Here is a 13,237-nt window from a genome sequence, read left to right on the forward strand (position 1 = left end):
ACAAGAACACACGTGAATCCACTTGAAAGAGCAAAGACCTAACCCTTGAGTTGATCTGCCGAGATCTCCCACACATCAGGTGTGTTAAAATATTAAATTCTATTGGCTGTAGTTTATTCACTTGGGATGTACAATATACTGGTATGTTAACCACTCATTTCTAATACTGACATGCTGAGATTTTTTATTCTAGTAGCAAAGGATCTGTTAACAGATCATAAGACCAGAAAGACAGAATATGTATTGACAATGGACAATGGACAATGGATACGTCTCTCTAAATACTTCCCCTGCACAGTGGAGATACAAAAAGAGAGAAAACTCTTTTTGATTCTGATAAGCTAAGCTGACACCTAAGCAAAAGTCCTTTATTTCTCTTCTTTATTGTTGCTGGACTGTGAACGCTTGGATGAGATGTCATGTTTTCTACAACTGGGCACTTATCCCCTTGAATGAGCAAGGTAATCTAGACAGTGGTGAAGTGTTTTAAACCTTTCTCTTTGTAGAACTCCTATAATAATGTATCGCTTGTGTTTTATGTGACCTAGTAACCAAAAACTACAGGCTCTCTAAACTCCAACTGTCACAATTTGACTTCAAAGAACAGCATTTGCAGACATCAGCAGCCTGTGAAGAGGAACCATCAGGAGGCAAGAGTCTTTGAGTGTATGATTATGTTTATATTGATATTTTGAGGAACTTTCATACAGAAAACAGAAAAGATTTCCTTTGAGGGTATTCCAGTGTTTTTCAAGGCAAGGTGACAGCCCAATCTTGTTTGACAATTCTGTTGATATTTCTGTCCTTGGTTGCAGTATGTAAGAGGCCAACCTTAAAATTGACAGAGATACGGCTTGGATATAAAAACAGGCTTACTGCAAGAGGGAGTCGAAAACATGCACTTATCTTACAGCCTTATTTTGAGGCAACTCAGATTAGATTCTGAGGAAAATGTTGTCTGTCTATTTGTGCAGACCACAGAAAACTGACAATGAATTATTAATAAAAAAAATGTCAGTTTCCCTTGTCTCCATTTCCACTCACCCTCTCTCTCTAACCTGTGCTATCACATATCGCCAGCTCTGTAACGGTGAAAATGTTTCTTGCCCACAGATAAGAGGTCCCAGAGGGAGGTCAAAAAAGAAAAAAAAGTGGTAGAAGAGGGGATAAGTGGAGGAGTAGCTGAGCTGAATATCTATTGGAAGATCAGAGTATGAAGCTAATCTGGGTTAAACGGCTGCTCAGCAAGGCTCAACAGTCCTCCGAGGTGAGGGGAAAGATGGGTGGGTGGTGCTTTGTCACTCACGATTTCAGCTTTGACCATGGGGAGCTGGGGGAATTTGGATTGCATTGAGAGCAGGTAGAGATGAGGCAGAATTTTTTTTAAATATTATATGCAAAATGTAAATGCAGGCAGTGATGGCTGACTGTAGTCAATTACAGTTCTCAATTTGATTTGTGATACAAGAGCAGACAACTGGGAAAGCAATGTGATTTCTGATTAATGTACCTGCTAATAATGCAAAAACAATCTTATACAACACTACAGTATGGCAACATCAATGATCTGCTTCCATGTTACTACTGTAAGTATAGTGCCATTTCAATTGGAGACACTTTTATTTTAATGGTCACCTCTTTGTTTTGCTCCATGAGGGAGAGCTCAAAAAATCCAGACAGAAACTAGGTTTTGTTGAGGGAACTAACATACATATATGAATATTAAACCTTAGTTTAATTGATAATACCAAGAGCATAGCACATAAGGAAGAGGTTGGGGCAGTGAAGGCAGCAGCAGCAAATCATGTTAGCAAATGACAATGGCATGAATGTGAACAAACGTTGTCAGGTTACACAATAATTCAACACTGCATACCTGTGTCCCCATGACTGAACACAGGACTGGAAAAGTAAATTGTTGCCAAGCAGATGATGAATAAGCCATGTGACTGTCAAGCATCTAAAAGACAGATGATGTCACCATGTGTCAAGCCCTCCTAAATTGATACCTCTTTGGGTCTGTTGACATTTGCACTTTAGGAGGATCAGCTACAACCATCACACACACACACAAACATTCATACAAATACACTCAGCTCCAAATGCAAACCTTTTCAATGATTTTCAAATAGCTCTTTGCCTGATTAAAATGGCAGAGTCCCAATTTTAAACCGTTTTATTTTGCCAAGTCCGTCAGCGCGACAGGTTCAGAGGTTGCCCACATACTCAGAGATTTGTTGGCCAGTTTGCTGTCAGCGGAGCAATCCTAACACAAAGCCACATTAGTAAACCACACCCGACACAGCGCTGAACTGTGAGATATTCCCAGTACTGCCTGACTGAAAGGCATTGAGCTGAAGTTATTGGCTGATTGTGTCAGTTTCTCACTGCCCAGAAGTCTCCGTCGCCCTCTCCGTCTGTGTTTCTTATTGTCTCTGTGTCGCTTTCTCTTGTGTGTTCAGTTGTTCTGTGGTAAAAAGTTGTTGGAGTCTAACAAAAACAGAAAAATGCAGCTGCAGCTACGACTACTGCACAGACGTTATTTACACAAAAATCCAGTGTGTGAGTGACATGGATGTTTTATGTGTACAGTATATATGAAAATATATTACCATATGGTAATCTAATACAGAACAATATGATACAGCAACAGTTTTAAATCAACACACTTGGCATTTTAAGCACTAAATTATTTGCTGTGTATTAAAGAGTGAGACACAGGAATATGAAGGAACAATTATAAAGAAACAAAATAAATGGTTAATTATGTTGAAAGTTTTTTTTTTTTTTTTTTTTTTTTTTTTACATTATGCAGCTTTATGTTAGTGACTCTGTTATTTCAAAGCACTGTGACATGTTTAACACCGCCTCCTCCATCATTTATCCTTCATTACTTTAGCAGATGCTGCTGTGGCTTATCACTGCGCTATCCACAACTGTCAGACTTGGTGAAGTGCTTGAACATAGTGTTGTTACCCTGTGGAACTGGAACCATGGTAATAGTACCAATAATTTTAATGAAGGGGCACTGTTAGTTGGGGGAAACCCTGAGCGTTAGAGGGGAACAGAGCTGTAGAGAAGCCTTGAAACATGCCAGTGATTATAGATATTAATTATATCACTGCAGCTGTTAAAGTGTTGCCTGGGGGTCTAATAGTTGTGCCCCTGACTGATTCTCCTCCATACTATGTCTTGAGAAAACCTTGGACTAATGAAACCCTTTGAAACTAATTATTTGAAATCAGAAGGTGGTCAATAAACTATGAACATGCTGGTACGGTGTGTTTTCATGTAACAGTACACTCTGTATCATAAATATCAATTAACTTAAAAGAGAAGAGAGCCAGATCACTCTTTTAAATAAAAACTGACTTTTGAAAGAACCTGAACCCCCCTTGACAATGATGCAACATTATTAAAGCACAGTAACTATGTTGTAGAGGATCATTATCTCTCCTTGGAGAAGTATTATTTTGAGTAAAAGCGAGTTTGAGCAAGATGACTTGCCATAATCAAAACAAACAACAAGCAACCAATAAAATCAGTCAAATGAGAATTGCTCCACTTGCTAAAACAAGAATAGCACCCAGTGGATCGCAACCCTTCACCAATGCCAAACGTATGTCTGAGATGTGTAAAGAGAAACCACATGTAGTGGTTACATACCGCACACAAGGTGTGTGTGGCTTCATCAAGCCATAGGCAAAACACGTTGCTCCATTAAATGATCCTCATCCTTATCCTGTCTCGTGTGCTGTATGTAACCACTACATGTTACACTTTTGCTACAATACCGGCACCTTGACTGTTGCTGTGCATGGGCCTTTTTAAATTTTTTGGTATGTCTGAGATATTCATATATTATTTCTGAGAAATTGACAAAAATGTCAAAAAGCCAAATCTTGCAATTTTAAGAAAAAAAACGAATGTTTTCCTGGAACCAATCCTTTCACTGGACTTTCACCAAATATAATGGATTTTTCCCTGGCAAATGCCCCAACCGTCCACCCACTTTGAAACAAACTGAACCAACAAACAGTCCCCAATCTACAGTAAGAGTCGGCAGGCTCAACCAAAGTAGAGACACTCTGCAGCTCATCTTTAGTCTTAGTAGTTTTGCTTTTTTTGCTGCCATTTCCGTGCACATCGTCTCCAGTCCACCTCTATCAGAACAGTAAATTTACCATGAAAAGGAAATCAATATGCTAGTCCTATTATCAGATGAGTGGGTGTAATTTAAGACTGCCTCCTATCGGCTTTCAGCATCTTTAACGACAGTATGCATGGCACACACAGGCACGATCACACAAACACAACAACATACCGGACTGGACAGCAGCGTGTTGTCCAGGCATAATAAATGAAGGTGGATGTTGGTGGGAACATAAAACAAAAGTAATTAAAGGGAGCTGAAGGGCCCCAAAGCTCAGAGCACTTGATTAATGATTCCTTTCAGCGCATAGGGCTCAACAAGAATGGTATATCCTGACGAGAGAGAGAGAGAGGGAGGGAGGGGGAGGGGGAGGGAGAGAGAGAGAGAGGAGAGAGAGAACACGAGAAAAAGGGAGGCTGTGAGAGAAAGAAAGGTGAATAGGTATGCCATTGACCTGTCCTAAACCTCAGGGGGATTGTGGAACTCTAGGGTGAAGATAAATGGATAAAGTGGATCAGCCCAAATGCCTGGTAGCAAAATACTGGGGAGCATGTACAGTACAGTAGGTTTCTTTCCACTAGATCAATACAAATTAATGGTGTATGTTACATACCCCTGACAGTAAATCTGAGTGAATTCTTTAAAGATTGTCGTATGTTAACAAATCTTCACCTGAGCTCTCGAGTCAAAGAAATCAATATCCTGAACATGAACCTGTATTTTATCACTGAGACACATCCTCCAGTGAAAGTGAGGATAGGTGTTTCTTTGTTCTACCTGTATTGCTGAAAAATCCAGATATTTTACTAACTGCATGCTTTTGGGGAAACCAAAGGGACCGTCTCTTACAAACACTAAGAAGTCTCATCCTGTTAGGGAGAGCAGAAATCAAGACTACACACGGTAATGACCGAGCTGGGAGCTGCTGACCTCAGCAAAGCAATTAGGTGCAGACTGCAGGCTGACTGGCATCCCGACTGGGGGAAATGTGGGATTATGTGTGTGTATGTGTGTGTGTGTGTGTGTGTGTGTGAGTGAGTGAGAGAGAGAGAGGCACAAGAAGGACACAGCAAAACAAGTTGTGTGCTGAGAAAATAGCTCCCTAACCCATCTGTAATGCATTTCTCTTGCTCATAATTGGATTTTAAAAATACATGGATCGGCCCTTTAAATGTGGTGTCAGGCTGACTCCTGATATCTTCCACTCCCACTATTTTGTGGTATCTCTCTCTCTCTCTGTTCTCTCTATTCTCCTTTGTTGCACTCTCTTCTGACACTTTTACGGTTTTATCTCTTCCTCAGACTTTCTGTTTCACTTTCATTTGGCCTTCATCTGTTATCGTTGGTCCTTTACACTGAGAGCAAGAACAAGGAAAGCAAAATGTCAATTGCTGCCATTGCATACAGGGGGTAGATGAAGATGTCAATTTACTGGACCAAGAAAGATTAGTGGAAGACTCAGGGCTGGCTGCAAGCTGTTTTTAAGGGGTGGGAGGGGACAAGGCACAAGATGGACTCTAACATGGAGGAGCTCTGGAGATAATGTGGGCTCATATTGTGCTTCTTTGCAGGGTTATGAAGCTAATTTTGTTGTTGTTTTGTTTTTTTACAAAGCACAGTGGCACATTCTTGTTTTGGGTAACACTTTTCTGTTTTGTGGCTCTCATGGCCTAATTTCAAAGTTGTTCCATCATTGTAGCAGGGCCAAAAGCCATTAAACACACGTTGGTAACAGCATGAAAAAAAAAGCCTGCATCATAGTAACATCTCACTAATTCTTCTCTCCCATGAAGCAGATGTCTCCTCTTTTTCCCCGTCTTTCTGCCTCTGCCTTTTCTTTCTGTGTTTAACTACGTACCTCCTATTGAGTGTCTGAATGTATTCAAACAACAGAGATAAACTGCTGAGACGGAGTTCAATTTGCAATTGGTGTACACACCAGCAGGGGTGTGTGGGTTGACGGTCTGGGGTTAGTGGGGGGTCAAGGGGTGATTGGTACATGCACATGCATGTTGAGTTGTCAATATCTCACATGCCTCCAATCATGCACAACATGTACTACAGTACTTATATTATTCTTGCTGTGCAGAGCAATTGTGCATGACAGGTGGTGCATTGCCAGTTTGTTTGTACTGTATGCGTGTGTGTGCATGCATTATAGTTCCACTACACGACAAAATTCAACATCAAATGTGTTTGACATATTGTACGTTTTGACCTTTTGGTCTTAGCTGGATGGAGAAGAAGTGTGTATGTTTGTGTGTGCATGAGCATGTTTATGTGACAGAAGGTGTGTATGCATTCAACAAGCTGAATGAGCAACAGTGAGACAGGTTATTACCAGCAACGATTAATCCATAAGCAGAGCCAATAAACCTATGTCCCTGTCTGGGAAAGGACATGAACACGTACCCATCCACCTACACATGACACACACATACTGTCCAGTACATGAGGTCAGAAAATGTAGATACTTAAATTGTACACTTGCACGCACACACACACACCCTTCACTAACTTGTGTTTCTTGAGTGAGAGCCCCATGTGCTGCTTCATCTGCTGCAGGCCATGGTAGTCGGTGTAGATGAGGTCAAAGGGCAGCGGGCCAGTGAGTGGGCAACTGCCTCTGCCTGGAGGCACGCCAAGAAACCTGCAACACACACACACACAAATAAAACACTAATGCCTAGTCCACACGAGCCCGGGTATTTTTGAAACCGTGAACATATGTTCCCGGTTGTATGTCCTGTCCACATGCAACCGTGCTTTTGGAACCCTGAAACCGTGGTTTTTTGAAACCGGAGTCCAGGGTGGGGTTTTCGGCCGGGGTTGGTTTCACCGGGTGCGTGTGGACACTGCAACCGTGATTGTTTTACTCGTTTACGTCATAGCTGCACACGTGCTGATGTAAACACTGCCAGCCCGCAGAGGTTGTTTGCAGCGGTTTGCAGGTGAGCTCGCAAAAATGGAGGTGACAAAGTGGATTTTTATCACTTTTTATTTTTATTTTTTATTTTTTTACATCATCTAAATGCTAGGCTATTTGTATAGTTTTTCGATGAGAAAAATATAACGAAACGGTCGTCAGGGCGATCCTCTTGTCAGCTCCAAACTCACCCTCAATCACAGACCACAGATGGTTTTCCACACAGCATCATTTACAGTAAAGTGACGCTACAGATCAGCTGGGCCGCTGCCGGTGTGTTTTTAAAATGACAGAACTACTACAGTAGCGCCGCAGTTTCTTATTCCCCACCTTGTTTGATTGAGAGTTTTTCGGGATGATTTTCATGAATGAACAGGCAATAGCCTATGTCCCGGGTACGACGGGAGGGGGGGTCGCGCTGCTGTCATGTAGTGATAAAAAGAGCCTATGCGGAGATGAGGAACGAGCCAAAAGCCGAAAATGTATCCGTGACGTCCGCGGTCGGTATAAAGTGGATATGTTTCATTCATACATGTTTTGACAGACAACACAACAGCCAGAGTTGCGCCGCACCGACAGACAGTCATGTGGCTCAGCAGCCAGGTGACGCACACAGCACAACAACACAGCGCACAACAACACACAACACAAGAGTCAAGACACAGCGCAGCAACATGTGCAGGCTGCTGCAGCAGTGCACATCAAAGGGACACCGCCGAAAATAAAATAAATAGGCTACACATTTTTATTAAATTAATTAATATAATTGTTGGACTTGGAGTCTGTGAAATAAAGCTATAATAACACGTAGTTTTGAAATGGTTTTTGCGCATGTTTACATCCATAAAATGACCAAAAATGAACACTATAAGCGGATTTCTTGATAACGAATTATTTAAACAGCATTTGTATAGAAATGATTCCGTCCCAAGCCTTTTGATCCATAAGCGGTTTCCACTGTATTTTGATTGGTTAAAACAGCCTTCCACACGTGCATTGCGTCACTTGGTAGCGGATTTCACGGTTGCGTGTGTACGGAGTGTTTTTATTACACCACTGGTGTGGACGCGAAGCAAAACTCCGGTTTCAAAAATACCCGGGCTCGTGTGGACTAGGCCTCAGTTTAGACAAGCAGAAGACCATGTCAGACAATACAAAAGGTTCACTCTCAAAACACTGAGCACTAAGCTGTGCTTCAGCCCGGTGAGCTACCAGAGCGTCCAAGCATTCATTATTAACTCGGACAAAAACATTTTAGTTTTGTTGCAGAAAGGAAAGGTACAGTGAGGGTGAACATACAGTCAAGTTAGCTGGAGGTCAAATACATCAGCATGCAGAGTGTTTTTCTTTTTGGTTTTATTTATGTGTTGATAATGAAAAATTTGACTTTGTTGAGAGTTGACAGCTGAACAGTTTTGCTATTGTTTGTTCCCAAATCTCTACTGCAAGCGTTTCAGATTTTTCAGCCTCCCTGAATCAAAGTGACTGAAGAAGTCTCAACTCGTTCGTGTTTTATTCCTGGTCATCTGTCAGCCACGCTGCTAAAGATAGAGTGTCGAGTTCAGCCCAGTCAGACATAGCAGCTTATTAGTAAGTCTACATTTATGTTAATTACTGCTGCTGAGCTTTTCTTTTCTTTGCTTCTGTGCAATCATCACCATTTCCTGTTTTGAAGAAAATATGTAGACTAGTGTTGTTCTCTCTTAAATGTGTTTACACAGTGTGACGCTCTGTGATTTAAATTACCCAACTGACAACCAATTAATTTTGGGCAGCATTTAGTATGACATCATTAAATACTGTAAAGTGATTTAATTCATACTAAACCACATACTATATAGTAGCTTAACTGGCGCCACATACTGTATGATGCATTTTACATGAGTTTAATAATGAAACAACATATTTTATGCATAGAGTTTTACCATGCTAACAGGGTCTTGTCAGTTTGTACCAAATCATTTTAAAAGAACGATGACCACTGGAGAAACTCCTGCACTCACCCACAGACTCAAAGATTGAATGTTATTACTGTGCCACATAGTATTAGGCTGACAAATGATGTAACTGTGAACTTGTGTTTATAGGCCTGAGTCCTTTGTTGCAGTCAAAACAAATATTTTTTACTGCTTTTTTTCCCAGGAAAAATAGAGTTGTTATTACTTGAAATGTAAGTGTTAACTTTCATGTAGTAAATTTGATCAAACTGGATAATAACCGTCAGCGAGCAACTGCACGTTTAGAATCACCAGTCATGGATAGACAAAAAGCACCTAAGCGCCAATACAAGTGAGAAAAATAAATAGAATGAATATGAACCACATTGGTTACACAAGGACCTCCTTGTATTTTGTTCCAAAATGATGAAGACCACAAGCATGTTATCCGAGAATATTTGGGCGACTGCAATGACAAATAAACTTTGATGTGAAATTATCAACTGGCCATCGCTGCTTTCACTTTCTTTTGCTAAAACTTTCTCTTATCAAAGTTGGAAATTTAATTCCCTGGAGAGAGCCAAAAACTTAAATAGTGTTTCTGACTGAAACTTAAATTAAAAAGAGTTTTTTTGATCAGATAGTATCGTGTGGGTAATGCTGAGTTCAATCAAAGTCAAGCCAGGGGGCAGCTTGGAAGCCTTTGGCGGAAAAATAATTCAAGCAAACAGGATGAAAAGAGCTGAATTTGTAATGACCTTACAGCAGCAACATCAGCAACAACAACAGATGGTTGATGAAGAGAGAGAGAGAGGGAGAGGGAGTTCAGAGGAAAAGATAGTTATATCCTCTGTGTTGAAGTGTGTGTACAGTATGTGACAGGTGTTCTTATGACGATACACAATATTATTGCTGTTTTGTGAGAGTGAAATGTTTGCTTGTCTGTCTAAGTACACACACACACACACACACACACACACACACACACACACACACACACACACACACACACACACACACACACACACACACACACACACACACACACACACACACACACACACACACACACACACACACACACACACACACACACACACACACACAGAGAGAGAAGAGGAGATATATCATATCTAAGTGTGTGGTGTACTGTAGTGTACTCTGTGTTTGACTCAGTTTCAATTCATTGATCGACTGAGGGCCTCTCTGTTACCGTGCCGACAGACCTGCGATTGGATATCTGACCTGTGAGTGGTCTGCAAGCGCTTACTTAGCTCTTGTTTCTGTGGCAGATGAGGCCAAAGGCTAATGGAGACTATAATGCAATTTGTACCCCCGGTGAATTTCATCTTGCTATGCTAGTTTTACAATGGAGTCTTTTGGCAGTGCTGCATTTGAAGAGTCTTGTGACAGTGCTGCGAGGCTGCACTTACAGGAGCTCTGCTGGCAGCTGCTAACTACTCTTAGATAGCAAAGCAATCGCACACTCAGTACGTTTACATGCAGAGCTTAATCGAGCTATGCTCAAAATTCGATTGTGGCGTCAAGTCGGACTTCTAGCTGACGTCACGCCGCTTTGCGTCACGCCGCTTTGCGATTTACTCCCTCCACTGACTTATCCAGACATCGTGAACTATCTCGTTTTTGGTATTAGTGCACATACTACTGTGGCATTTTTTTACGCAGCAGCTGTCCCACCATGATTACTTTTAAGCGACTTTGGGGAACTTTTTTTAGGGAGACGAGCAAGTGTTTACATTCGCGATCCTCCAAAAATGGCGCCCAACGTCCCACGGCGTGACGTAACTTCACATTCTCTATAGACCAGAGCGGCTTTTTTATGCAAATGAGAATGACTGATGCATCCTGGGTAATTTAGGGGCAGCACCCGGCATTTTTACATTGCACTCAGTGGCTTTTTGTGTTTTGATGGAGCGTAGACTAACTAACAATTAATCTGAATGTTTTATTTTTTGTTTCTTTTGTAGCACTATGTCTCATAATTATTTTGACACACTCTTTGAAACCCACCGTTACGCTATCTTGAAAAATTACAATTAATTAATCTACCGGTATGCCCATTTAGCCTCCCACAATGATCAATGACTCCACACAGTGGCCAGAAATGTCTGACCCAGACATCTACACGTATTTGGTCGAATCACCGGGTTGGTTTTGGCTAAGTGTTGTCTGTAAATAGCCTGTTAATAGCCAACTTTTTGTTAGTTAGTTTGTCACTGTGTTTATCACTGTTCATGCAATGGCACATTTATTTCTGATAATAAAACCTATAGGGCAAAACTAAAATTATGCAGCACAAATGTCGAGTATCCAGGTTCTATGAAAAAACAAATAAACTGTAGAACATACATGACTAAAACTAAATAATAAGTCTAATTTGACAAAGCTGACATCAGCTGGCAATGTTTCCATGACCAAAACTCAATGCTAGAGGAAATGTTTTTCTAGTTATATAAAAATAGCAATACCCCAAAGTGTTGCAATCAAATTATATTTTCATGAAAATATACCTTTGTTATCAGAAACATATAAAAGGACTTACTGTTCTGCATAATTGATTAATTATCATATTGCTATTTGATTCTTTAAAAAAAGTACATTACTAGATCATCATTACTGATGATGGCCAGTTTTATTCTTGACAACGCATCACACTTTTCTGTGTTTTTAATAAAGTCTTAATTTGAAACATATTTAGCAACTTTAAAAGTGAAGGTAAAGTAAATTTGGTAAACAAATATATCTGCCTCTGAAATGCTTAAAATATATAAAGAAGAATAAATTGGGAATACATATTTCAAAATTGCACACTAATAGAAGCAGTATTTAATCAGCTTAATATAATTCCACAACTGCTAAAACTAATGTCAAAACACTACAGCTAAATACAATCAGGGGTCAATCTTTTTTAGTTTAACAACATTGTTACACAAGTATATTAATTAGATTTAGACTCAAACATGAATGAATACATAGCAAGCAATGTAAATGTGAATGCTGTCTACATCCAAGCATTTTCAAAGCTTCCTGCTATCAGTAGCTTGAAGCCATGTGACACATTATGGAAAAGCATGATGGGATTTCAAGTATGCTCTTTGCCTGGAGTGTGGTGTCTCTCATTATTCTTGTTTCCATTAGTGATACAATGTCTGCCTTGGCCCTTATAGATAAAGGAGAGCCCTCGTGGTTAAAGGGGCCTATTCAGTCCATTCAGTGAGAACCAATCACATGTCAGGAATACCAGGAAAGTTTTACATGAAAAAGTACCTATTAACCTGGTTAACTTAAAGGGATATTGTGTAACTTCTGTTATCTATTTATGACAATAGATTATTTCGTTCAAAAGTATGTTTTTCATTAATCAGTAATTACCCCCATCAACAAACTGAAGTGTTCCGGTAAGCTCTGAATTTGCCGTTCATATCATTCATATGGAGCGGGTAAGCGCGGTGCTGGCTGCCATGTCGTGTCGCCATGTTTTTATGTTCAGTGGCAGCGTGAAGGTAGGAAACCACGGAAACTCAGCGGAGACACCGGAGCTGTCGGCTCAGGTGGAGGTGGCGTCTCTGAAAAGTCACCGCGGTAACGCAGTGAGGAGGAATGGAGCGTTACACTGATGCTGCATTCACGTGCAGTCGGGCAGACGGCCGTCGGTGACAAACCAGATGTCATTTTAGTCACAGAAGTCGGGAGAAAGCTGGTAAAACGTGGGTCAGGTAAACAATACGACATCGCCATGACAACATATTGTCACGTGTATTGTTTTGCCTCGTGCTGACGGACCACTTGTTTACATAGAGGCTTTAAATGCCGTTACGTTCAGCAGCTGTCGTCCATCGCCATCTGCCCAATTTCATGTGAATGCAGCATGAAAAATACGATTGAGTTGCTTGAGATACAACCGCAACGCTATGGGAGTAATTCCTACACAATGCACCTTTAATACGCAGATTAATGGCCAAAACAAAACTAAGAAAAAGCAGAAGAGCCATGAGCTAAACTTGTGTTGTGTTGCTGAAAAGTGTTGTGGAACTGCTGTAAACATCTATTCAATGAAAAATAGCTAAAGCCTGCTGGAAAAGATTGTTTCTGCTGTCAGACAATTTAACGCATATAGAATAGTGACTCACGCTCAGCTCATTAAGACTTCATGTTAATCAGCAGTTCGTAGCCATTCACAAGCTGCTGCTTTGCATTGTT

General features: G+C 40.7%; 1 protein-coding gene across 1 annotated transcript in view; it reads right to left on the reverse strand.

Moving 5' to 3' along the window:
* LOC310994622 (alpha-1,6-mannosylglycoprotein 6-beta-N-acetylglucosaminyltransferase B-like) overlaps positions 1–13,237 on the reverse strand; it is a gene marked incomplete at both ends in the record, with an annotated part of 120,306 nt that overhangs the window by 19,631 nt on the left and 87,438 nt on the right. Inside the window, one exon of the mRNA XM_083983363.1 lies at positions 6,672–6,803. Coding sequence (XP_083839489.1) covers positions 6,672–6,803 — 132 coding nt within the window. The remainder of the gene's footprint in view (positions 1–6,671; positions 6,804–13,237) is intronic.

The sequence above is a fragment of the Trachurus trachurus genome (assembly GCF_905171665.1).
Source record: "Trachurus trachurus genome assembly, chromosome: 1".
Taxonomy (NCBI): Eukaryota; Metazoa; Chordata; class Actinopteri; order Carangiformes; family Carangidae; genus Trachurus; species Trachurus trachurus.